Raw genomic sequence first — 26464 nt, 5'->3', positions numbered from 1 at the left:
TTATAGGCCACATTGACAATCTAAGGCGAGGAAGACTAAGAAGCACATCTAATGACTGGCATTGGCAGATTCCTGGAAGACACTCATGCTGCTCACATTGCATTCATCGCCATTTACATTTTGAAACTTGTATTATGTTGCAGTGGTACATTTATATTGTTGCTTCAGCACTCTGTGCTACAGAGGGATGTTGTGGAGCCAGCTACAGACAGTATTTGGGTGGTCAGTCACTGCACTCATGCCTCGTAGAAGTTGTCTGAAGAGTGCCAGTGACTAAGACTTGGGTATAGGTCTCGTGCCTACCTTCTATGCCAGAAGTAGAAGAAACTAAGATGGGGAGGAAAATAATTTCATTATGCATTTTTCTTGCCGATTTGAGTGTTTTAAGGTGGTAGGCAGAGAATATTTGAACACAATCCAGGAAGGAATGTGGTTTGTATTTATTTGCTGCCAAGGTGAAAAAGAGTCATCTGAAAAGTGACTGTGATCTCTTTTATTGATGCCAGTGAACTACTGGGTATTACAAAGTAGAGTGGCACTTTTTTTTTTCTAGGGTTGGGAGATTTTAAAGTAAAACACTTTTAAAATAAAACATCACTCTCCAAAGTAGAAAAGATCAGCTTGGGACTCGATTATTAGACCAACTGATGTTTTTATACTTTGCAGTAGTTTTTTTTTATTTCCAGGTTCTATATCGGTCATGCAACCTTCTGGAATTCATATATTTGTCTCTCATTTTCATCCTGTCCAGCGCACCTTTGTGCCTCCAATTGGTTCCCTGCCCAGCTTCAATTAAGGGGCCAGTGCTCCTTGCTGTTGTCCTCCAAAGAGTGGAAGCAGATGAATACAATTAAAAGGCTGAGCCAGGTTCTGCCGTGAGTGTGCAAGGGCTCAGTTGAATTTATGGTCCTGCTGTCAGTAATAGAGCTTTGTTTACATTCATCACAAAGTTTGAATTAACACCATTTGCTAATAGCTGGCTCTTGGCACTGAACAGGGCAACTGGGTACGTCTAGTAATACAGCAGATGCATAGAGGTTGGGCTGCACTGAATGGGAGGTAGGCAGTATAGGGACCAGCCACCTGCTGTTCATTGCTGCTTCTCTTCCAGATTTCTTGTTCCAAAATGCTGGTAGTGATGTATTATGCTTGCACTCAATTTTGTTGATTGGCAGTCCAATCCAGAATTGGAGATTATGGATAGTCACTGCTTAACATAATGAAGAAGTGACTTGCCACATTTGCTATCATAGCAGATCTTTTTCGGCAGGGAAACACTAACGTGTCTGTACCGGGCTGCTTTTTAACTCAGAAAAGTTTTAATTTCTGTTGGGACAGCAGTTGAAATTCAAATGTTTTGATTTTTATAGTGTGGGGGAAGAGGGAAGCATTTTAAATTAACATTACTTGGTCTTCTCCAAAGCATATTGTTCTCCTTCAAGCATTTAGTTCTTTTGTCATGTATTAGTTATTTCACCTACATTTTCAGATTTCCAGGGCAGAAAAAGGCATAATTGTTCATTTGTTCTTTTGACTGCTAATTTTCATTTCTAAGTGGCTAGATATGATGCAAATAGTAGATTGGTCTTTTCTTACTTTTAGGTATCAGATGGAGCTCTGCGTTGTTTTGCTTCCTTAGCTGACAGATTCACTCGTCGTGGAGTTGATCCAGCTCCTTTGGCAAAACATGGGTTGACGGAAGAGCTGCTTTCCCGCATGGCAGCAGCTGGAGGTTCAGTGGCAGGAGGGTCTTCATCTGCTTGCAAACCAGGCCGTACCTCCACAGGAGCAACTCCCAATGCAGCTGATTCTAAACTTAGTAACCAAGTATCAACAATTGTTAGTCTGCTTTCCACACTCTGCAGAGGTTCCCCTGTTGTGACACACGTAAGGATTCAACTCTTTGAACTCCCTTCTCATGCATGACTTTGCAGCAATAAAAGAAAAACTAGAGAAAGGTGCTGGACATTTGAACTTCACTTTTTTTTAAAAAGTGGATACAAAGTCATTAAATTTATTACTTTCATGCATCTTAATTGGAGCATGTTGCAAGTGTTACTAATATTTTATCATTGACCATAAAAATAAACAGTACGTCATAATTTCTAATCAGATTTTCATATTTTGTTAATTTAATATATTTACATAAGTGTTGCTATTAAGAATTTTGGATCTCTGATTTAAAATAAAGATTAGTGGATTTTTATCCTGATAGCGTAATTCATATTCAATTTAAGTTCAGATTTATTTGTAACTTGACTTAAAATAAGAATTCAAGCACAAGATTTCAATGTTGAATATGTATCTGCAGTCAAAATCTTATCAAATCACATTGATTTTAAAATCAAATGTCTTCGTAGCTCAAATTAAAACAAAGCACTTTTTATTAGCACTCATGTACCGCAATAGGAAGCCATAGCTGATGAAGTTGCAATGCTTTTCACTCTGTCCTAACATTTGTTGTTTGATTTTCACTGTAGTGTTAACAGATGTTTTCCCCCTAGGATTTATTAAGATCAGCGCTACCTGACTCAATTGAAAGTGCACTACAGGGTGATGAAAGGTGTGTGCTTGACACCATGCGATTGGTGGATCTACTTTTGGTATTACTTTTTGAAGGACGTAAAGCTTTGCCAAAGTCCAGTGCTGGCTCCACAGGCAGAATCCCTGGCCTACGGAGGTTGGATAGTTCTGGGGAACGTTCTCATAGGCAACTTATTGATTGCATCCGTAGTAAAGATACTGATGCATTGATAGATGCTATTGATACTGGAGGTAGGTTCGTGTTCGGGGGCAAAAAAAATATTTTTTTTTATGTAAAAGGATTTTTTCCTCCAACTAATTGTTTATGGCTTTTTGTTGTAGCTTTTGAAGTAAATTTTATGGATGATGTGGGCCAAACCCTTTTGAATTGGGCTTCAGCTTTTGGAACTCAGGAAATGGTAAGCAAACCTGTGCAACTTTAGAACTGCCCTAAAGTCTCTGCTTTGTATGTCATAAATATTGGTGTGAACAGAAAACTAATTAATTTGAACGCAGTAAAGATAATTTGTTATAAACACTTTATTGAGAAAAAGTTATTTTACACATCTTAAGTATTACGCAGAAAAGCAAATGATCATCTGCTTATTAAACTATCTTTTCAGGTGGAATTTCTTTGCGAGAGGGGTGCTGATGTCAACAGGGGTCAGAGGTCTTCATCATTGCACTACGCCGCTTGTTTTGGAAGGCCACAGGTTGCAAAGGTACGATTGACTCTTTTCCTGTAGTTAACTGTTGTAGAAAACAGCTTCCCATAGCTTAATGGATAAAGGCCAATGTAGTAGTGAGCCATTTCAGACAGTCTAAGTAAGGTACATTCCCTGATTTGTTGGGGCAGATGTCCTTGGGATAACAATTGGGGTGCTACAGTTGGTTCAGCACCATTGGGCTAGGGAAGAGGAAAAAAATCAACCAGCGATCCAGATGATTGCTGATCCAGCTGACTCCCATTGGAAAATGCTGTGTGTGGGTGTCAGGTGAGAGTGGGATCAAACTCTGCAATGATGCACTTTCTATGGTGAAATAGCCTGCTGGAAATTGCTGTCTCTTCTCAAACATGAAGGATGAATTACTCAATGGTGGCTGGTACCAGTAAGGCTATACCTTAGCAAGAGAGGAAAGGGACAATTAGGGAAAAGAAATTGGCAAAAAAGTGGCAATTATTTAAGACTGTCTTTATTTGCATTAGTGTTAGGCTGTACTTCAAGATTTAAGCATCAGGCTTGGCCTATTGTACCCATTTTGTAACACGTTTTGCTGAAGAAGGGAGAGAAGAATAAAATGGGTAATTGTAGACTAGTTAATCTAACATCAGTTCTGGACAAATTCTAGAATCTAGATTAAAATTAGGAAGCATTTAGAAATGCAAGAGTTAATAAAGGGCAGCCAGCACAGGTTTGTTGAGGGCAAGTCTTATTTGACAAATGTAATCATTTTTTGAAGAGATGACTGATCGGATAGATAAACTAATGCAGTAGATGTAGTGTATATGCATTTTGGGAAGGCTTTTGATAAGATGTCCGACAGGCTTGTTGGAAAAATTCATGCATATTGCATAAGAGTAAGCATAGCATTATGGATAGAAAGTTATTACTTTCAGTGAGAGGACTGCAAACAACTTTCGAAATGCAAAGGCAGGTTAGTGGAATGTGCAAACAGATGGAAGATGCAATTTAATGTGGATAAGTGTGAGGCAATTCATTTTGGAAGGCAAAACAAGGAATGGGAGTACACGCTGAAAGGAAAGATGCTAAAGAAAGTGGATGAGCAGAGAGAAACCTTGGGATTCAACAACATCATTTCCTAAAAGTGCGAGTATGGATAGATATGGCCAACAGCATTTTGGTTTGGCTTAGAGTACAAGAGTAAAGAAGTAGTAAATTTGTACAAAACATTGGTTCAGCCACAGTTAAGAGTCCTGTGTGCAGTTTTGATCCCCTTCATTGTACCAGAGACGTTAAATCCATAAATCATTTACAGCTTAGTCAGCAGGGTAATGCCAGGGATGGGATGGTTAAGAGGAGAGACTTTAGATACTCGGACTATTTCCACTGGAGCATTGAAGACTCATTTTAATAGAATTTTTAAAAATGATGAAGGGTTTTGGTAGTGATCTCAAGTTGTGAAAGGTGCTATTTAAATGCAAGTTCTTTCTTTTCCTTTTTGAATCATTCCTTCAATTATCTCCACCCTATTATGTCCTATTTTAACTTTCTATTCTAACTCATTGTACGAAGTTCCTTCCTGTTCTGCCTTTCTGCCCCCAGTGTCCATTATAGAGATGGGAGTATTTTAAAAAAAAAAAGTTTTTCCTTTTTGGCTGAAAACCAGCCTCAGAGCATTATAGATATGACCAGGTCAATCTTAGACATGAACACCAGAAAGTGCTTGCAATCAGTATGTCCACTCCTGGTCAGATTTGTAACCGGACAGCTGTTGTAGGAGTTAAACTCATTAGCGATTCCAAGGTCTAAACTGTCTAGCCGGTTGTTAAGCACTTGTGTTCCCCCCCCCCCCCCCCACCCCCCCAGACTATTTTAAAATATGTCAGTTAATGGATAATCTCATCATGGGAGTGTTCATTTAAGTCTCAATTTCATATATATTTAATACTTAATGAGAATGTTTGAATAAAGAGAAAGATTTGCACATCATGGGAGTGGGTTGTTACATTTTTATTATGTTGAATTTGGTGAGTGAAAATCTTTGCTGCATTTGATTTTATTAGACTTTGTTAAGGCATGGAGCAAACCCAGATCTACGTGATGAAGATGGTAAAACGCCTCTGGACAAAGCACGAGAGAGAGGTCACAGTGAGGTCGTAGCCATATTACAATCTCCAGGTTAGAAATCTTGTTTCGCATCACCAGGTCAAAATCAAAACTCCTGTTTATTTATGATTTGGATCTGTTAAACTGAATAATGTGTTTGTGTTTTTCAATAATCTTTATTTGAACTACTACGTTAGATTACTGCCTATATCTTCAGCCGAATGCAAGGTTGTGAGGAGAATGGCTGACAAAATATGGCTGAGGAAAGGTTATAAAATTGGACAGACATGATGATTGTAGTGAAGGCAGAATTTAATGTTACAACAATAGTAGTATGTTATGGTTCGTTTTAATAAACTTGTCAGAATTAAAATGATTGAGTGTCACACTAGCTGGTTCCAGTATATTGAACACCTGCTCTGCTCACTGGCCCCTTTTTTGGACATTTAGAATTTTAACTTGAATCAGAGTTCAAAAAGTTCCTTTAGTTACATAATCTCAGACCGTAACTATAATCTCCCACTTTCTCTTCGATCGGAAATGCTGACTGTGGGAGGTGTGTGGTGATATTTCTTGATGGGGAGTGGGGGGGGCAGCGGCGAAGCGTGCAAGCTGATGCTTGTGGTGGAGAACTACACATTGAAATACCATGTTGGTGAGGTGGTCTGCACTCTTGGGTCTGTCTTGCTTTTATGTTTTACTCCAGGCTCGGGCTGCTGCACCTACTCTGTTTTGCTAGTTTTTTGTGTTCCCCTTTCTACCTACCTCCTCCTCTATCTCCTTCAGTTATTTACGTGTTCTCTGTATCTTGTAAATGTCTTGAATTTCTTCGATTTCTCTCGTTATACCTCCTATTAACTTGGGCTGAAATCAGTTCTGTCATTTAACTATCTTTTGTTTTGTACTAAAGCAATTTACAGATCATTCTATTTCTTTGTGTGGGTGTTTTTCTCTCCCTTTTGTTCTGTTTCTTTTAAAATGCTGTTCATCTGTAAATCCTCTCATTTTGACGCAGGGTCCACACACTAAATGTTAACTCAGCTGTTAACTCCACCAATGTTGCCTGACTTGCTGAGTGTTGCGAGCATTTTCTGCTCTTGTATCAAAATGTTGCTGTTTAAAATTAGTTCTAACTGTTAAAAGAAATTTGTTGAATTTACAGTAACCAGATGGTGTAACATCACAATGTACTCCTAACTGCCTTTTAGGCACACTCCTGCTTAAAATGCTTGCAATGCAGGAATCTTTCCATCTGTGCTATGGGAGTTATTTGTGACTTGAATAGCAGCACTTTGAGAGTACAGAAGAAGGCCTTGGATTCACAATCTGAAGTGAATGAGGGTGCGGCCTGGGCTATTTTGAATTTGTTCTTCGCTCCATTCACTGTTTCAATGGTCTTAATTGTCTTGGGTAGCTGGATTCAGTGGTTGATTGGTTAAATGCACAGCCCACTTCAGTGCACTTTTTTATTCTGAAAGTGTACTGAACTTTGGGTCACAGAAGTATTAATGTATCTGCAGTGATGAATTCAGCTTGTGTTTTCACAAGGTTATGCACAACCACAGTAATTAAAATTTGGGGGTTGGGGTAAAGAATCATTACCCAGCTCAAGGCTCAGTCTCTGTATGGACCTTCATCAGCAATATCAAATTAAGAATTCAGTTTAAAGGAGGGGGTGAGGGGGAAATAAATGTATTTGGAGATTTACAAATTGAAGTATCTTGGTTAGCATATTTCTGAAAGCCCTCAGGGTTGCCAGTTTCACACTCAGCATTTTGAAGTCATTTTTGATCTTTGTATTGGATATCCTTCCAGATTTGGGTTTAAGTCTTGTTGAGCCAATTTCACTCTGCATCTGATTGTGCTGTACTTGGCCATGGAATGCTTGATATTTGGGTTGGGTGCGAAAAGTAAGGAACAAATTCTATTCCCTGGCAGTGACATTCCTTCTGCTGTTGTGCACAATATTTCATCAAAGGAAAAATGTGCAAAAAATGTATTTTAATTGTAATGCATTTAGGAGATTGGATGTGTCCTGTAAATAAAGGTGAAGATAAGAAAAAGAAAGATGCTAACAGAGAGGATGAAGATGGAAATGAACCAAAGGGAGATCCTGAAATGGCCCCATTATACTTGAAGAGGTTGTTGCCAGTTTTTGCACAGACGTTTCAGCAAACTATGCTGCCATCAATCAGGTATATTTTTCAAATTAATTACTAGATTTCTTAAAATATTTGACCTCCGCATTTTGTTGGAAACATCTAAGAAATGCAAGAGTAAAAAAGTGTCATTTGGTTTTAATCTGGAAATTAATAACCTGTGCAAGTAAATTGGAAAGTATAGTCCATAAAGAGACGACCACTTTTGTCAAGATACCAGTATTACCAATGAAGTAGAATAAAACTGCAGGGACCAGTACTGTTTCTTAAGCCTTGATTTGGTTGAGTATAATTTTTAAGCAAATAAAGTGTTCTGCCTTTCTGCCAAAATCAAGTTCTGTTGGCTCCATAGTCTCATTTGCATTACCATTAACATTTAAATGGTGATATACAAATGCAGAATTTTTGTTAGCTACTGGTGAAAGACAAAGGTGAGTGAGTATAAATAGCAGCCAGTTTCTTCGTCTCTCCATTATTCTTCAGATTTCACAAGATTAAACATCAAGAAATTAAATTTTTAGTTTACACTTTGTCTGAAGTTTGCATCAATGAAAAACAATTATTATAAAGGCACTCATCAAATGCAGTTAGTTATTTGAGCTGCATGTTGGGGTTTGTATTGTTTGAGTATGAGATTGATGAAATTACATTGAGATGGGAGCCACAGAACAGATTTAATTACACACGCGCCTGCTATAAGCAGTTGGGACTGTAATGGGCTTTTGGGTTTCTGATTCACTGTGCGGATTCAATGGGGTTTAAGCTGGGAAGTGCTGACAAAACACACTTATAACAGAAATTGCTGTTTATAGGAGGCATGTAAAGGAGAGCTACATCTTTTGGTTTCTGAGGGAATTGCTCATTTGGGTGAATATTTCTGAATGTTGCCAATGTTTTTCCCCCCTTGCATTTCTAGGAAAGCTAGTCTGGCCCTTGTTCGAAAGATGGTACATTATTGTTCTGAAGCACTTCTGAAGGAAGTATGTGATTCAGATGCTGGCCACAATCTACCTACAGTGCTGGTGGAAATTACAGCTACAGTCCTAGATCAAGAGGTCAGACTTCATACTAAAATGTAAAAAGCTACATCAGGCAGAATTTAAATTCTTTAGGTTTTATCTTGACCATTTAGTGGTCTGATAACGTATTTCAAAGTGCCAGATGTAAACTGTGATCAGTAAACTGTGTTATTGAGCAGTGCTGAAACTGGTTATGTGAGGCGATCCAATTTAAATAGAATAAAATCCTCCATTTATTAACGTGTGTTTACGATTTAGTACTAACAAATAGTTCAAAAGTTCACATAATGGCAAGAACTTGAAGTACAAGGTACTCTGCTGCTCTACCATATTTAGAGAACCATAGTTTTACAAAACAAATTCTTGTTTTTAAAATGGCAGTTTGAGGTTTTACGGATGGCACAGTTAAAATTCTTCTGAACAGTTCTATTATAAAAGTCAGTGCAATGCTTCATTGTTATTACATCCTTCAAGTTTCCACAATGATATGTAAGGATGAGAAATGTGTCTTTTAAAATGTAACACAAAATGGAAAAAAATTATTGGCTTTGGTACTTGCATGGTTCTTGTAGAATATTGACGTTCTAAGAGACATAACAGTAATACAATAATAAAAAATGAAACTTGATACTTAAAAGTAAATATTGTTGGAAATTTAATTGATGCAAGGCATGGTTGCACAGCATTGTTAGATATCCTGTGATAGAGTAGTACAGCCTTGGTTTGCGCCTGCAGATTCCCACCTGCCTAGTTTCCAGTCTATCTGTGTTATCGGGGAAACGTGTCAAATTGAGGCTGTGGCACACTTCCTTAATGATTAGGCCAAAACTGATCATGGCTAGCCTGGTCACTTGGCTCGTCTAGCCTGTGTCTAGCAAGACCTGAAGAGCGCAAATGGAGAGGGGCAGGTGATTGAGTGGTAAGCATTATTGTATTCAACCAAACGGCCCAAGGTTTGTTCAGTTTTTTAATTTTTCCCTCCCAATTGTCTGTCCTGAAGATGGTAACTGATGTTGGGGTGTGCTTATGCAGAGTGTTGGCATGCATTAGCCTTGCCGGTGTGTGTTGGCAGGTTATTCAACTGTGAACAATCACAACTGAGCCTAATCCTATGTTCGATACCCACACGTATATTTTCAGTTGTTCCCACTCAATAACTATCAGGAGTGATAACTATAGCTTATTTTATTCCTCAGCCCAGGCTTGGATCTAAGGCCAGTCTGTTCCGACTGGCACCACAGCAGACATCAACAAATGTGGCAGGAATTGAAAATTTGCATAGCTGAGTATCGCAGCATGCTGTGAATTTATTTTTTGTGCCATCGAGGAAACTGAGCCCTGAGATAGACTAATAATTTAGAATGGCATTTGAATTATGGTACCATGCCAGTTTTTAAGTTTTCAGCGCATTCAATTCTAGTGTGCCTTTCATTAGCTGATTAATGAGTAAATTGGTTGTGCCATGTTCCATACTGCAGCAGATCAGTAAGTCTGATGTATATAAAAATTGAACTATGCTTTAGATTTAAATTTCATTTATGGGGCAGCAGTCTGATACTTCCTTTTGGTGTAGGATGATGATGATGGCCATTTACTAGCTTTGCAGATCATAAGGGATCTGGTAGACAAAGGAGGTGACCTATTTCTGGACCAACTTGCAAGGCTTGGGGTAATCAACAAAGTGTCCACCTTGGCAGGACCATCTTCAGACGATGAAAATGAAGAGGATTGCAAGCCTGATAAGGTGATCAGATTTTATATTTGTGACAGATTTTCATACCTAAAATGAATTTAACTCAAGTTTACTGTTGCAAAACCACCATCCCTAAATAACAACCACAATGCATATGAGTAATGCCTAGCTTGAACATTTTGAGTATTGTTTCTCACTGCAGTAGTACCTGTAATCTCTTTCTGGTAATCTGCAAGTTCTGTATTTCAAGACCATGCAGAATTCACGTGACAACCGCTCAGTTCCAGAAAAGTTGCATATAACAACAACCGATATCTCTACTAAGGTAAAAAGTAGCACAAGCCTTAATATCTTTAGAATATCTTTATTTTAGTGATAAATGACCTTGAATTTAGCCCATCACTAGACAGTGGACAAATTGCTTATGTGCTCTATAGATAATGTTCAACATTTTTTGTTCTCTGGGTTATTTTTACTTTACACTGAGATTTTAGGTCTCCATTTCCACCTGGAGCAGCTCCAGTGGTGTAGGTTATTTGGCGGCTTATGTCCAGACCAATTCCTTTAATGGGAGTCGGTGCCTCAGCTTAGAGGTTGATCTGAAACCATCCAACCTTGGAAAAACCTTTATCAGCTACATATGCAGCACCAGATAACCCTGGATATATTTTTTTCTGATCTTGGAACTCTGTGACATTATAACTGAAAACTCCATAAGCATGTTTTTTGATAATGTCTTTGTAGGGTGGTGAGGGGAGAAGTCAAGATGATGAAAAATTCAGTTGATCGGAATTGCTCGTCATCTAATTTTTGACCTGAAGTACTCCATCATAGCTAGGAACATGTCACGGATGTTCTCTTCATGGGCACAGTAGTTCTAGGCCTATTTCAGCTAGGGCTGCTGCTGATGTATTCAACTTTGCTAGTTCTAAAACTTTAAAGACAACTAAAATCCCACTTCTCAGATTTTGATGTCCAGGTGGGCCACCTCTTTATGGTAAATAAGGATAGATCTGAGCTCCTTAATCAGTCGATAGTTGAAACCATTTTTCAGTAACAATACTGTCAAGAGAAGGTAGGTCAACATACATGGTGAAATTCACATGCAACAGGCAAGAATTGTTGATGTGGAATTTGGGGACTTCTGTTGACTTTTTATCTGATGGGATCTGGACCAATGGCAATATTTATTTGCTAGAATAACCACTGGATGGAGAAACATTTCTTGTATAGGTGCCCCAATTCCAGAGTGAAAAGAACTGTGTTGTAATATGTGCAACTGAGAATTTCTTTTTTTTGGGGGGGAAACTAACTCCATGGAAGTGTGTCTCTATGTTAAAGTTGATGGTACCAAGTGAGAAACTTGGCTCTATCCAACAACTCTGATATATGGAAACTTTGCTGGGAACATTTATCATATACTGAATGTGCTAGTTCATGTTACTAAAAACTACTGTATTTTGAAATAAAAATTTGGCTATAACAATAGAAGACAGTAATTTGGTTTATTCTGCATTGAAACTGGTTGAAACAGTGTAATAAAACTAATTTAAAACATGCGCTGCTGTAACTGAACAGATAAATTGGTCAGTATATTTGTTAATGGCATCTAGGGCTTTTTAAGACACCAAGTGGCTCTTGGTCCAAGTAAATACAGATTCACGGTTGTTGTAACTGACTATATTTTCTGTTTAGGATGATGAACCTCAAGAAGATGCTAAAGAAATTCAGCAGGGCAAGCCATACCATTGGAGAGATTGGTCTGTCATCAGGGGAAGAGATTGTTTATACATCTGGAGTGATGCAGCTGCCTTAGAGTTGTCAAATGGTAGTAATGGATGGTTTCGATTCATCTTAGATGGGAAGCTAGCCACTATGTATTCTAGTGGAAGCCCAGAAGGTGGTTCTGACAGCTCAGGTAAAGTGTGTGTCCATTGCATGTTAAACTGTATAGATTTCCTTATAGCTTAAAGAGCACATGCATTGTGTGATATTGTGCAGAAACTCGCAGGTCAAGAAAGTCCCAAGTTAGACTACTAGTCTCTGCTGTTGATTTCAGCAGTGGCAGAGTGGGATGCTACAATTGACTTCAGTGTAGGATAGGGAGGGGAAAATTCAGCCAGGGCTTCAGCTTCTGATTGCTGCCTCGTGGCCCTGCTGAAGGTGCACGGGATTAATTTTGCTTGTGGCCTCTGTGATACAATAGCTCTGTACATTCTTAGGCTTAAATATGAAGAATGGCAAGAAGAGCGTTATTAATATCAGTGGAAAGATACCTTAGCATCAGTTGCTATCTTTAGGAGAAGGATAGCAAGAAAAATAATGTGTGTGTGTGTTTTCTCTGATTAGCTGCATGTGTTCTGAACCTTGCAGTATAGCCACAGACAAGTTTATGCCAGGCTTCTCCCAATCCAATCTTCACAGTACTCTCCAGGGGGCATAAAACAAGAGTTTGAGGTGACCTCTGTTTCTCTTTCCTCTCATTTCTCTGGGGAAGTGCCTGGGTTCTGTTCTGTACTTCCCCATTATATTGCAAATGAGGGGAGATTTCAAGAAATGAGCTAGTAACCCACTGCTCTGTGGAACAGTGTGTTTTGAGATTCGTATGCACAACATTGAATCAAACTGTCGTGGTAAAAAACATGCTTGGTGAAAAAGGAATTGTTATAATGCATGGAACAAGAAAAACTTTGATTCTGTACAAGGAAACCTGTTGCCCTATGCAGTATTGCTAAATGACCCAACTTGTGTTGCCAAATCTTAGGCCTCTTTCGAGAGGAAAAGGAAACCATATGTTGGGTTACCTTTGCTGAAAGATTGCTACAGAGTAATGGAAACATTTAAAAAAAAAATCCTATTTATAAGCTTACAGTGTGAAGGGTTAAAATATTTTTTGTAAACTGTTGACAGGTATAGTAGTATTGCTATTTGTAGCTGTAATACATTTCTGATAGACAAAACTATTTCACTCAGCTATCTGTATGTTGACAGAAAGCAGAAGTGAGTTCTTGGAAAAGCTGCAAAGGGCTCGAAGTCAAGTGAAACCAGCTACTACCAGCCAACCCATTCTAACCACACCTGGGCCAACGAAGCTTACTGTAGGCAACTGGTCTCTTACCTGTTTAAAAGAAGGAGAAATTGCAATACACAATTCTGATGGTCAACAAGCCACTATATTGAAGGAGGATCTGCCTGGATTTGTGTTTGAGTCCAATAGGGGGACCAAGCATTCATTTACTGCAGAAACATCCCTTGGTAAGGATGCAAATAAACTTGTAGGTTATTTTAAAGCACAATTTTTGGTCTTGTTCCAAGCTAAATGTTCTTTAAAAACAAGAGTAGTCTGTTTTGAAGCTTGTTTTTTGTTTTGCAGGATCAGAATTTGTAGCTGGCTGGACCGGCAAAAGAGGAAGAAAGCTGAAATCAAAGTTGGAGAAAACTAAACAAAAGGTGAGGTTTATACTGAGGGAACAAAATAGTGTTAGTTATATTTCAATGTTAACATTAAAGTTACTAACCATTTATGATCAGCATTAGCTTCTGTATGTTAACCCTTACATTGCTTGATGAAGCAGTAAACTCAATTTTGTTCGTTCAGGGAGGTAAAAGTCTAGACTTGAGGTTGTCAAGATGATCATAAATCATTATATGGACGTTCTGCCCCCATTCCCCCAAATTGTGCTGAAAGTGGGTACACTTATACACAATATATTTTCCAAAAAATGGTGGCTGTAAGTGTGAGGTACTATATTTGGGGATATATTATACTTTAAGATTTATGGTAAATGCTGTGTACTGCTGAGAATGCAATATTTGCAACATTGGTATTTGTGGCTGATTTTTTTAAGTCGTGGTTATTTCCTGAAGTGAGTAGGAGAGAACGATGCAATTATTATATGGCTTAGATTAATTAAACTTTTTTATTTGGTTTTTAAATTATGTATGTAAATATGGGAATGTATGGGGGTGGGTTTGCCAAAATGTATGTTGAGCCAAGGTACAGATCAAGCTAGTGGATAGAGATTATACAAATGGATCTTCTGTAGAATTGCCCATTGTAAGTTGGAATGTTTGTTCTCTCTCTTAGCTGTCATCCTCATGTTGATATTTCTTTTTCTATCTCACTCCTGTTCTGCTGATCTCTCTCAACGTCACATGGCCCTTTTCAACAATACTTTTCTTACTCTATTGTCTTCTCTCATTTGCTGTTCTCTTCCTTTCTCTTTGTTTATTTTTGTCCTCTTCTATCTGTCTGTCCCTTTTTTTTTCTTTTTGTGTGCAAATTGATAGGTATGGGGCACTAATCAGCCACATGTGAGAAGTGTGTCGTAAGTGTTGCTGGAGGGATCTATCTGGGCCTGTAGGCTGGCAGGTTACTGGGGGAGGGATCTGGGCAGATTCGTGGGATTACTTTTGGAGTGGCAGATTGCCAGGTTTCTGGCCTTGGGTAGTAGGTATTGGGAGGGTTACGACCTAGCCCTTAAGCTGGATACAGGTTGTTGTTAGCGGCATTGATCCTGCTGGGGGCAGGTGGCAGAGGAAAGCAGCGCATAGGCTGTGGCAGTCCAGTGTGGTGTGTGTGTGTGTGGTGTGTGTGTGTGTGGTGTGTGTGTGTGTGGTGTGTGTGTGTGTGGGTGGTGTGTGTCGTCTGTTGCTCTTGTGCTTTGTCTCTTTTTATTCGTTCATGGGATGTGGGCGTCGCTGGCGAGGCCAGCATTTATTGCCCATCCCTAATTGCCCTTGAGAAGGTGGTGGTGAGCCGCCTTCTTGAACTCCTTCAGTCCGTGTGGTGAAGGTTCTCTCACAGTGCTGTTAGGGAGGGAGTTCCAGGATTTTGACCCAGCGACGATGAAGGAACGGCGATATATTTCCAAGTCGGCATGGTGTGTGACTTGGAGGGGGACGTGCAGGTGGTGGTGTTCCCATGTACCTGCTGCTCTTGTCCTTCTAGGTGGTAGAGGTCACGGGTTTGGGAGGTGCTGTCAAAGAAGCCTTGGCGAGTTGCTGCAGTGCACCCTGTGGATGGTAGACACAGCAGCCACGGTGCGCTGGTGGTGAAGGGAGTGAATGTTTAGGGTGGTGGATGGGGTGCCAATCAAGCGGGCTGCTTTGTCCTGGATGGTGTCAAGTTTCTTGAGTGTTGTTGGAGCTGCACTCATCCAGGCAAGGAGTGTATTCCATCACACTCCTGACTTGTGCCTTGTAGATGTTGGAAAGGCTTTGGGGAGTCAGGAGGTGAGTCACTCGCCGCAGAATACCCAGCCTCTGACCTGCTCTTGTAGCCACAGTGTTTATATGGCTGGTCCAGTTAAGTTTCTGGTCAATGGTGACTCCCAGGATGTTGATGGTGGGGATTCGTCGATGATAATGCCGTTGAATGTCAAGGGAAGGTGGTTGGACTCTCTTGTTGGAGATGGTCATTGCCTGGCACTTGTCTGGCGCGAATGTTGCTTGCCACTTATGAGCCCAAGCCTGGATGTTGTCCAGGCCTTGCTGCATGCGGGTTCGGACTGCTTCATTATCTGAGGGGTTGCGAATGGAACTGAACACTGTGCGGTCATCAGTGAACATCCCCATTTCTGACCTTACGATGGAGGGAAGGTCATTGATGAAGCAGCTGAAGATGGTTGGGCCTACGACACTGCCTTGAGAAACACCTGCAGCAATGTCCTGGGGCTGAGATGCTTGGCCTCCAACAACCACGACCATCTTCCTCTATGCTAGGTATGACTCCAGTCACTGGAGAGTTTTCCCCCTGATTTCCATTGACTTCAATTTTACTGGGGCTCCTTGGTGCCACACTCGGTCAAATGCTGCCTTGATGTCAAGGGCAGTCACTCTCACCTCACCTCTAGAACTTAGCTCTTTTGTCTCTCGCTTGTGCTCGCTCTCTGACTCTGTCTTACAACTGTAACTAATTAGCATGTTCACATTTTCTAACTATCCGAAAAACACAGACCAGAGGCTGTTCAAACTATGTGTTTAAAATGTTATTTTGACCATGAAAAATTTCAGGTACTGAGTGGGGAAAATGGAGGGAAGTGACATCTAGGTACAAACTAGACGTGTTTTTATTTCTGTCTATTAAAAATATTTGTATGCTATGTTTAACTTGTGTTTTGTATACTGTAGGGGTTGCTTTTTAATGTCATTGTTTTTGAGAACCTCTACATTGTATGATGATGTAAATTGCCAGGCAATAGCAAATTTTTACTATGATTTTTGGTAATTTTGGTTTTAGCAATCATACAATACTTCAAATGGTAATGTAATTTTATAGTTCAATGGAATGATGTGATTGCCTTATTGTGTTAGAAATTGTGTAAGAACAGTCTAGATATGGAGCACCAAGCGTTTTGAGTTTTTGTTTTTCCATGAGGTTATTTGATTGCAGTGGCCATCATGTCTGAGCCTGATCTTGTTCATGCATATGTGCTACCAGCAGGGGTCACTGAATAGTGATCAGGAGCCAGAGCCCGGATTAATTTTCTTCTCTCTACTCAGGAGTGTTAGGCCAATTATAGTGCCCCTAAAGAGAACTCAGTCAGCACAAAGTGAGGATTGCACCTTTGGCTTTCATAGTCTCTATGGGTGAATAGAGTCATTGAATCCTCAAAACTCTGTGCTCTTGACATTTTCAGGGGAGGGAGCACATACATGGAAGTTACTTGATTTCCCTCCATAGCACATAGCAAAAAACAGACAACTAAGAAAAAATTGAAGCTTTCCCGATTGCTAATGGCATAAGTCTACTTTAATAGGGGGGCAAAGGCCAGTCCACATCGCCATTATGAAATTTTTTCATTGATAAACCCACTGAATACCCCACTAGAGTGTATCTCTTCTGATTTAGAGGCTACATAGGCAGATTCTCCAGTAGGTTGCCTCATGACAGTCAACAAACATCTCTGCACTAGGTAGATTTTTTTTTAAAAGGGTTATATCAACTTTTGAAAGTACTTCTGATTCTCACTACTTTTTCACTGAGGTGTAAATTTACTTACTTGGCTGTCAGCATGAAGTTTCCATTTCAAGAATGTAATGAAGTACAAAGCATTCATAAGTGCACAACAACATTTTTCTTGTTCTATTTCATTTCAGTAGGCGAAATTACAGCTCATCTAGCAAAAATAAAAGGGCACAGAACACAGTTGACTTAAAAAGTGATGCAGTCAGCCTCACAATGGAGATTAAAATGGAATTCAGTAGTGAACCACCATTGACCTCCCTTTTCCCACCTACAAAAATATATTTTTGTATTAATAACATTTTAATTATTTTTGCAGGTGCGAACCATGGCCAGAGATTTGTATGACGATCATTTTAAAGCTGTGGAAAGTATGCCTCGAGGAGTGGTAGTCACACTGCGAAACATAGCTACACAACTGGAGTCTGCATGGGAGCTTCATGCTAACAGACAGGTAAGTAAAATTGACATATCTGTGTATAAGAACTTGAGATAAACTGAATTCCCCTACAGCATTTCTGCTAAATATAATTTTGGATATACAAATATTGCTGTCACTTTTTAGAAACATTTTAATTGAAATCCAAATAATACAGATGTTTGTGAAGTAGTAAAATTTTACTTTTGGAGCTTCTCTTGCGGGACTTCAATGCTGATCTACCTAAAGCTGCTCACAATTGAGGGTGGGCTGCGGTGCTGGGAAACCATCCGTCAGATGTCAGTGCTGGACATCCACTATACAGTGTCACGTGCTGTTACCAGTGCCTATGCAAATATATCCTTTTAAAAGTGTGGCCTGTGTGATCTGATTCTCAAAGCTCTGCAGCTAATGGGTGTGAAGTCTGCTGGAACCTCCGGTCAGTAAAGTCATCCACCTTATGTTCACCTCCAGTCGACTCTTTTCTCTGGCTCACTTTCTAATTTTCTCCAGCTCCCAGGTTGCTGTGTCTGACCTATTACTGTAGAGGAAGGGTGTGAGTGAGTGTTGTTGAGAACTCTGAGGTGCTAGCAAGACTGGATGGAGAGGAACCTGCTAGATCATGCTCTTCTGTTTCTTCCTTGGGGCATATCTGATGGTGGAAGAGAGGTTGAAATAGGTTGCTGAGGAGCTGAATTCACATCACTTTCAATAGGTGTAAGGTGGGGTTCATGATTTTGTTTGCTGACGAGGAATATGGGTGCAATAGGATGAACGAAGAGAATGTCCTGATGAACCTGCTGGCTTTGATTGTCAGGAAATAGTGAAACCCAAGTGTTAGCATAATAAATGTGATGGCAGATATATAAGCCAAGCAATCACATACCTTGTGAGGCTTTTAGCAGGGTGAGAGCATGTAAGGATGTTCGAAGGAATACTTGAAAGGTAAGGCTGAGGGTATGAAGGAACCCATGTGGCATTGTGACCGTTTTGGTAAGCTGCTGATGCACTTCAACACAATGGGAATAAAGTGATTGTAAATTGTAGGCATGCTAAGTTCGGTGCATGTTTGGAAAGTGCTTCTGGGTCATTTTACTTTACCAGACCTGGTACGGTCATTGTTGAGTTGGCAGTGACCAGCCACTGCTATGCTGCTTCTTTTGTGGGACAACATTGCAGGATCCATGTAATGCCTCCCTCTTTTGACTAACTTCATTCAGAAGACCTGCTACAGTCTCATTGATGAGCCTGGTGCTCTCTTCTGTCCTGCAGATCTGATATACATCTTGCTGTGGATGAGTTTTCACAATTGCTGAAAACTTGTGTTTTTGGTGTGCTGCCTTTTCTAAGTTGCAGCAGACCATTAAATCCTGCAGAACCGTGCATGTTTTTGCTCCCCTCCCCCTTTCCCCCACCAGTGCACGCTCTCAATGACTGGTATTTGTGACACGAGGAGCTTGTTGCCATTCTGAAAACTTGTCCGACTTTGGAAACTCCGGCGTGTCAGCACATTTCTCAGCATGCAAGTGGAAATCATGCTTCTCTTTTCCACTTGGAGGTTTGCCCAAGTGAAAAATCTAGAGTCTGATGCCACTGATCGATACATGAGAGTGCATCTGTTGAATGGTAAACATTTAGTGATGAAGAAGGTAATGCTTTTTGTGTTGCAGGGTGTGGATGGGGAGGCTACGTGGAGAGATTTGATGAAAACTGCACTGGAGAATTTGATTGTACTGCTAAAGGATGAAAATACAATCTCGCCCTATGAGATGTGCAGTAGTGGGCTGGTGCAAGCACTTCTTACTGTCCTCAACAATGTTAGTATGATGTTGTAAAAGAGCACTTTATTTTTGATCTGCTGTGTAGTTTGCAACATTCACTCCTTTTCATTCACTCTGTAGAATGTGGACTTAGATGTGAAACAAGATTGTAGTCAACTGATAGAGCGAATAAATGTCTTCAAAACTGCGTTCAGTGAAAATGAAGATGAAGAAAGGTAGTTGGGGCTTTGCTTGCATTTCAAAGTGCATTTAAAAAAAAAAAAATCCTTTTAGTTTTGTAATATAAAACATTTTTTCCTTTTTAGTCGGCCAGCTGTTGCCCTTGTTCGAAAACTAATAGCAGTGTTAGAATCTATTGAGAGGCTGCAACTTCATCTGTATGATACCCCTGGCTCTTCATATAACTTGCAGGTATGAGGGACAGTGTTTGATGCTGAAGTGTGATTTTGCTTTCCTGCAGCTACCAGCTGATTTTATCTGCACAGTACTTGATGTATATGGAAGCTGCCCTACTGTATTTATCAATTGCTGTGTATATTTGTAGTTTATATTTGATGCTGAGAAGTTCCAGTCAGTCTACTTGTAATACTGAGGATTTATTTTGTTCTTAAATGCAAAGAAAATGACATTTATTCTGTGCAAGCCAGCTTTTGTGGAAGCATCACCAATCCTTTGTTGTCGGATATGGCCATCAGTGTAAAATGGCTTGGAAAAACTGTCAACCTGGACACTCAGGAAGCTGAAACAGTCCATGGCTACTTGACAATTCAGAATCCTCACAGTCATGCTCCAAGCCGTTCTTAATTCTCTGACACATTAAACTCCCACCTGATAATCGCAATTCATGTTTAAAGAAATTTCATATTTTAAATAAAATTTAAAAGCAGTCATGTGGAGATATGTTGCTGTTTACCATGACTTTGAAGTTTCGGTGAAATTCTACCAATCTGTTTACAGACTGTTTTTCCTCCCTTCAAGATCCTGACGAGAAGGCTGAGGTTCAGATTGGAACGTGCTCCTGGGGAGACATCATTGATAGACAGAACTGGAAGAATGCTCAAAATGGAACCATTGGCTACTGTTGAATCCTTAGAGCAGTATCTTCTTAAAATGGTAAACAATGTCATGTAACTATTCCAAAAAATTACCATTTTAAGGTTCATAAGGATATGGAAGAATGAGTGAATGCGAACGTGTGACATATTTTAGTTTCTAACTTTCATTTTTTGGTTCAGGTGGCAAAACAGTGGTATGACTTTGACAGATCAACCTTTGTATTTGTGCGTAAATTACGTGAAGGACAAATGTTTACCTTCCGGCACCAACATAACTTTGATGAAAATGGGATAATATACTGGATTGGGACAAATGCAAAGTAAGATTCTGAATTAATATTTTTTTGAATTTGAAGTAATGAGTTGTACGTCATTCCCAAAAGAAAACAGCTACATCTAGTGAAACCTGTACAAACAGACACCTCCAAAAAATGGACACTTATTGACAGTCCCAAATAACTTGCATCGTAATAGATACAAGCTGCAACTTGAAACCACGGACACTCGCAGATTACGAACTACGGACAGCCTTCAATGCACCAAGGGGAATCGAGGGATATGGGGATCGGGTGGGAAAGTGGAGTTGGGGTCGAAGATCAGCCATGATCTGATTGAATGCAAGCTCGAGGGGCCGTATGACCTACTCCTGCTCCTATTTCTTATGTTCTTGAGTCCGTTTACAACTTAAAACACAGGACGTGCAGGTCAGCGTGAGGCGGCAGTGGGTGAAAGAAATGACTTGTGGAATGGAGATCTCTTTACCCAGCATCCATAGCTTGCACGGCTCTATCCCAGGGATAGAGCGGTTTCTCTGCCACTATGGATGCTGGATAAAGAACTCCCCGTTCCACAAAAGCCGGGAACTGTACCGGGCAACATCACATCTCACTCCACTAGTAAGTCAGGTACGGATGAACTTCTGACATCATTAATTCCTCCCCCCCCCCCTGCCCCACCTACAATTTGGCTGGGATCTCCCAGGCACTCCGGCCCGACAGCAGCCGCCTCGCCCTGTGCAGGCTACCAACGTAGCAGATCCCAGGATCAGGACATTCCTCCCTCAATGGACATGAACCCCGGGATGGCGATGAACTGGGAAACCCAACGAACAGAAAATGAACTGAAGTCACATTCCGCTGGCAGAGCTCCAGAATTAGGCATGATCCCAGTGAGGACGACAAAAAGAAGGAACACTGCAGGAGCTACAGCCAAACCTGGGATATTTGGCTCATCTCGTTGACCATTTTGAAAATAAGGAACCTGCAAATTAGGGACACCTGATACAAGTTCCTTAGGTAGCCCTAATTTACAGGTTTCACTGTAAATGAAATATTTCAAGCTGTAATATTTTCTTTTTGGAGGAAGGCTGTGTAGGTAGACTCAGTTCTTGGAACAGCCAAAATTTCACCAGTTGGTTACTTGGGGAAGGTTGCTCACCGGTGAATATTTTTGCTTGGAGCAGTTCAAACATTTTGTAGCATTTCACTTTTTTTGTCCCCCCCTGCCCCCCCTAATTCCTGGAATGGAAGATTTTTTTTTAAGATGTTGTTTCGATGTCAAGGCATTGTCAACATGATCTTCCTCCTCCAACTCATGCATGGCATATAGTAGGCAGGTTGTATACCTGACTTCAGGCAAATTGTAAGAGCGCTTTTTGAAGACACAGTCTCTCACCTCTTCAGATTTTCACCAAATAGAGTATAACAGTAACTGATGTGTAGCACAGTTTGAAAACCACCTCCGAGTACTGATTTTTTTAGTTGATCAAAATTATATCAGTCAGTGGAAGGACTGGCTCAGTATACTTCATAATTGGTAGCAACTGCTCTCCGAGATATGTAGCACATTTGCTTTGAGTGTAGCTATTTGAATGGGTTGAAAAGCCACATTTTAAAGAGAAATTCTGGCACTCAATTTTAAGTGTATTAACCAAACTATAGTACTATCATTTTAAGCGTCAGGGATGACATGACATAAGTAATGTTATCGGTAACAGGAATAAATTAATGTTCTGTCAGTAAGACAACCATAATTTTAGGATATTTGCTGAATTTGTTTTTCATTAAAGAACCCTTATGTTCAATGTTGAATTGCAGAACTGCATACGAGTGGGTGAATCCTGCAGCTTATGGCTTGGTGGTTGTAACATCTTCAGAGGGGAGGAATTTGCCATATGGGCGATTGGAAGACATTTTGAGTCGGGACAGCTCAGCCCTTAATTGTCACACGAATGATGATAAAAATGCTTGGTTTGCTGTTGATCTTGGGCTTTGGGTGATCCCGTCAGCTTATACTTTGCGCCATGCACGTGGTTATGGTCGGTCTGCCCTGAGGAACTGGGTTTTTCAAGTTTCCAAAGATGGACAAAATTGGACAACCCTATACACCCATGTGGATGACTGCAGCTTGAATGAGCCAGGGTGAGTCAGCAGGATTAGAATGAAATTACATTAAATCACTGTTTTAATAAATAAATAATGTGTAATGGGGATTTGCGGTTTTCAAGTTTCAAGGAATTCCATCGATATTACAACACAGAAATAGGTAATTCAGCCTAACTGTCCATCCTCCATATGAACAGCAGCCCTAAACCCATGTGCTTGCTCTGTTTACATATCCCTTTTATTCCCCTTTCTTTCAACTACCTATGTAACCTAGTCTTAAATATTGACTGCACCTCTGCTTCAATCAATAACCCTGGTGGTACATTCCACAGCCTCACCACCCTCTTTTAAAAAAAAACGTTTCTCCTAAATTTCTTACATTTAATCTTATTTCTGTGTCCCATTATTGTAGAACTCTCAATCACTGGAAACAATCTGCTTCTATCTACTTTATCCTGTCCTTTCATATTTTCAAACACCTCTATCAATTCACCCCTTAGTCTTCTCCCCCACCCCCATTTTTCAAGTCTTCGAATTGTATTTCCTCATACATTTCTATTTTGTTGACATCTTTTCTATAGTATGGAGCCCCAAACTGAACTCAGTACTGCCACTGTGGGCTTACTAAGGTTTTATATAGATTTACCATTAAATCTTGACTTTTATATTCTATACTTTTTTGTCATAAAACTCAATATTCCATTTGTGTTTTTTTATGGCCTAGACACTTGAAGTGTTGCTCTTACTGTCTTGTGAACCTGAACCCCCAAATCTCTGTTCTTCCACATTATCTAGTATTCCCCCATTCAAAGAAAAGTTATTACCTCTTTCAAAACCAAACTAGCACATTTACTGACACTGAATTCTATCTGCCACTTTTTTGCCCATTCCACCATCTTAGCAATGTCCTCTTGCACCTTCCTTTGATCCTCAGAATTATTTACTGTGACTCCTGTCTTTGTAGAGTCTGCAAATTTGTTCATCACTCCCTCCAGTTCTAAATCATTGTTGAACAGTGAGCAGAAGGATAGGAAATGATCAGCATTACAATACAGAATAGCTGTGTATTTGTGTATGTTGGACCTTAAAAATGTTAATCAGTTTGATGAAAAATGAAACAATCTTGTACATCAAAAAATCCACTCAACCCCTCTGTCCTTGGAAACTACTGCCATATTTCCAACCTCCCATTCCTCTTCCAAGTCCTTGAACGTGTTGTCCTCTCCCAATCCGTACCCATCTTTCCCACAACCCCAAGACTGAATCTCTACAATCATCTTTCCGCCCCCACCCCTGCACTGAAACAGCCCTAATGAAAGTGACAAAATGACATCATCTTTGACTGTGACCGTGGTACTTTCCCCTCCTTGCCCTCCTTGAGCGCACTGCAGCTTTTGACACAGTTGAGGACATCATCCTCCTCCAACGTCTGTGCTCTATTGTCCAGCTCATTCGCACTGCCTTTGCTTGGTTTCACTCTTACTTATCTGATCGTAGCCAGAGCATCTCCGGCAACGGCTTCTCTTCTTAGCTCGGCACTGTTCCTCTGGAGTACCCTAAGGATCTGTCCTTGACCCCGCCCTCTTTCCTATCTACATGCTGGCCCTTCTGGCCATCATCCAAAGATATGGAGTCAAGTTCCATATGCATGCCAACGACACTCAGCTCAACCCCTCCACTGCCTCTGTGCTGTCAGATTGCTTGTCCAACATTCAGCCCTGAATGAGCTGCAAATTATTCCAGTTAAACATTGGCAATACCGAAGCCATTGTCTTCAGTTTCCACCACAAACTCCGTAGCCTTGCCACTGATTCCATCCTCCTCCCCAACCACTAGCTCGGGCTCAGCCAGAATGTTAGCAACCTTGGTGTCCTATTGAACCTGGGCTGAATTTCCAATTCCATATCCTCCCCATCGTAACCCGTAACCTTTCCCACCTCTGTCCCTGCCTCAGCCTATCTGCTGCTGAAATTCATCCATGCTTTTCTTATCTCCAGGTTTGACTATTCCACTGCTCTCCTGGCTGATCGTCTATCCTGAGCACTCTTTAAAAATTCAGCTCATCCAAACTCTGCTGCCCGTATCTTATATCTGCTTGCCGAGTCCCGTTAACCCATCACTCCTGTCCTTGCTGACCTGTGTTGATTCCTGATCCTCCAACACTTCAAATATAAAATTCTCATCCTCTTGTTTAAATCCTTTCACCAAAAGCTAAACTAAAAACTGATAAATCCCCTGGACCTGATGGCCTACATCTGAGGGTTCTGCAGAGATAGTGGATGCATTGGTTATTATCTTCCAAAATTCCCTAGATACTAGAATGGTCCCAGCGGATTGGAAGGTAGCAAATGTAACCCCGATATTCAAGAAAGGAGGGAGAGAGAAAATGGAACTACAGACCAGTTAGCCTGACACCAGTGGTTGAGAAAATGCTGGAATCCATTATTGAGGAAGTGGTAACAGGGCACTTAAAACATCATAATATGATTAGGCATAATCAACATGGTTTTACGAAAGGGAAATTGTGTCTGACATTTGTTAGAATTTTTTGAGGATGTAACTAGGAGGGTAGATAAAGGGGAACCAGTGGATGTAGTATATTTGGATTTTCAAAAGGCATTCGATAAGGTGCCACATAAAAGGTGGTTACGCACGATAAGGGCTCATGGGGTTGGGGATAACATATCAGTGTGAGTAGAGGATTGGTTCACGGCCAGAGATCAGAGAGTAGGAATAAACAGGTCATTTTCAGGTTGGCAGGCTGTAACCAGTGGGGTACCGCAAGGATTGGTGCCTGGGCCTCAGCTATTGCCAATCTATATTACTGACTTCGATGAAGGGGGACCAAGTTTGCTGATGATACAAAGCTAGGTGGGAAAGTAAGCTGTGAGGAGGACAGAAAGAGTCTGCAAAGGGATATAGACAGGTTAAGTGATTGGGCAAGAAGGTAGCAGATGGAGTATAATGTGGGGAAATGTGAAGTTATTCACTTTGGTAGGAAGAGTAGAAAAACAGAATATTTTATAAATGGTGAGAAACCATTAAATATTGATGTCCAGAGAGACTTGGGTGCCCTGGTACAAGAAACACAAAAAGTTAGCATGCAGGTACAGCAGGCAATTAGGAAAGCAGGAGAGATTGTTTCCCCTGGCTGGAGATTCTAGAACCAGAAGGCATAGTCACAGGATAAGGAGTCGGCCATTCAAGACTGAGATGAGGAGGAATTTCTTCATGCAGAAGGCTGTGAATCTTTGGAATTCTCTACCCCAGAGGGCTGTGGATGCTGAGTCATTGAGTATATTCAAGGCTGAGATCGATAGATTTTTGGACTCGAGGGGAATCAAAAGATATGGGGATCGGGCAGGAAAATGGAGTTGACTTTGAAGATCAGCCATGATCTGATCAAATGGCGGAGCAGGCTCGAGGGGCCGTATGGCCTGCTCCTATTTCTTATGTTCACAGTTTTGCTCTTACCCATCTCTGCAAACTCCTTCAGCCCTACAACCCCAGCAGAACTCTCCATTCCTGTGACCCTGGCCTGTTGTGCATCCCTGCCTTTACCGCACCATTGACAGCCTTTGGCCATCTGGGCCCACGCTTTGGAATTTCCTCCCTAAAACCTGTCACCTTTCCCCCATCTTTCCTCCTTTAACATCCTTCTTAAAACCCACCTCTT

At 40.6% G+C, this 26464-nt stretch overlaps 1 protein-coding gene across 9 annotated transcripts in view; it reads left to right on the top strand.

The window, feature by feature from the left end:
* The window catches only part of hectd1 (HECT domain containing 1), an 84930-nt gene that overhangs the window by 27917 nt on the left and 30549 nt on the right, over nt 1-26464 (top strand). For 3 of the 9 annotated variants that reach the window (XM_067991396.1, XM_067991399.1, XM_067991392.1), the window contains exons 5-23: nt 1603-1887; nt 2505-2775; nt 2866-2942; nt 3147-3245; nt 5270-5384; nt 7333-7507; nt 8388-8526; nt 10064-10234; nt 10434-10508; nt 11879-12101; nt 13175-13438; nt 13557-13633; nt 17470-17604; nt 19239-19385; nt 19470-19564; nt 19655-19760; nt 20307-20462; nt 20585-20724; nt 22501-22824. In XM_067991396.1, the coding sequence (XP_067847497.1) occupies nt 1603-1887; nt 2505-2775; nt 2866-2942; nt 3147-3245; nt 5270-5384; nt 7333-7507; nt 8388-8526; nt 10064-10234; nt 10434-10508; nt 11879-12101; nt 13175-13438; nt 13557-13633; nt 17470-17604; nt 19239-19385; nt 19470-19564; nt 19655-19760; nt 20307-20462; nt 20585-20724; nt 22501-22824 (3074 nt within the window). The remainder of the gene's footprint in view (nt 1-1602; nt 1888-2504; nt 2776-2865; nt 2943-3146; nt 3246-5269; nt 5385-7332; nt 7508-8387; nt 8527-10063; nt 10235-10433; nt 10509-11878; nt 12102-13174; nt 13439-13556; nt 13634-17469; nt 17605-19238; nt 19386-19469; nt 19565-19654; nt 19761-20306; nt 20463-20584; nt 20725-22500; nt 22825-26464) is intronic. The other 6 variants (XM_067991400.1, XM_067991401.1, XM_067991395.1 and 3 more) reach the window with 3 other exon arrangements.

The sequence above is a fragment of the Heptranchias perlo genome, chromosome 10, assembly GCF_035084215.1.
Source record: "Heptranchias perlo isolate sHepPer1 chromosome 10, sHepPer1.hap1, whole genome shotgun sequence".
Classification (NCBI taxonomy): Eukaryota; Metazoa; Chordata; class Chondrichthyes; order Hexanchiformes; family Hexanchidae; genus Heptranchias; species Heptranchias perlo.
Note: the sequence above shows the minus strand (reverse complement) of the source record. Positions and strands in the feature narration are given on the sequence as shown.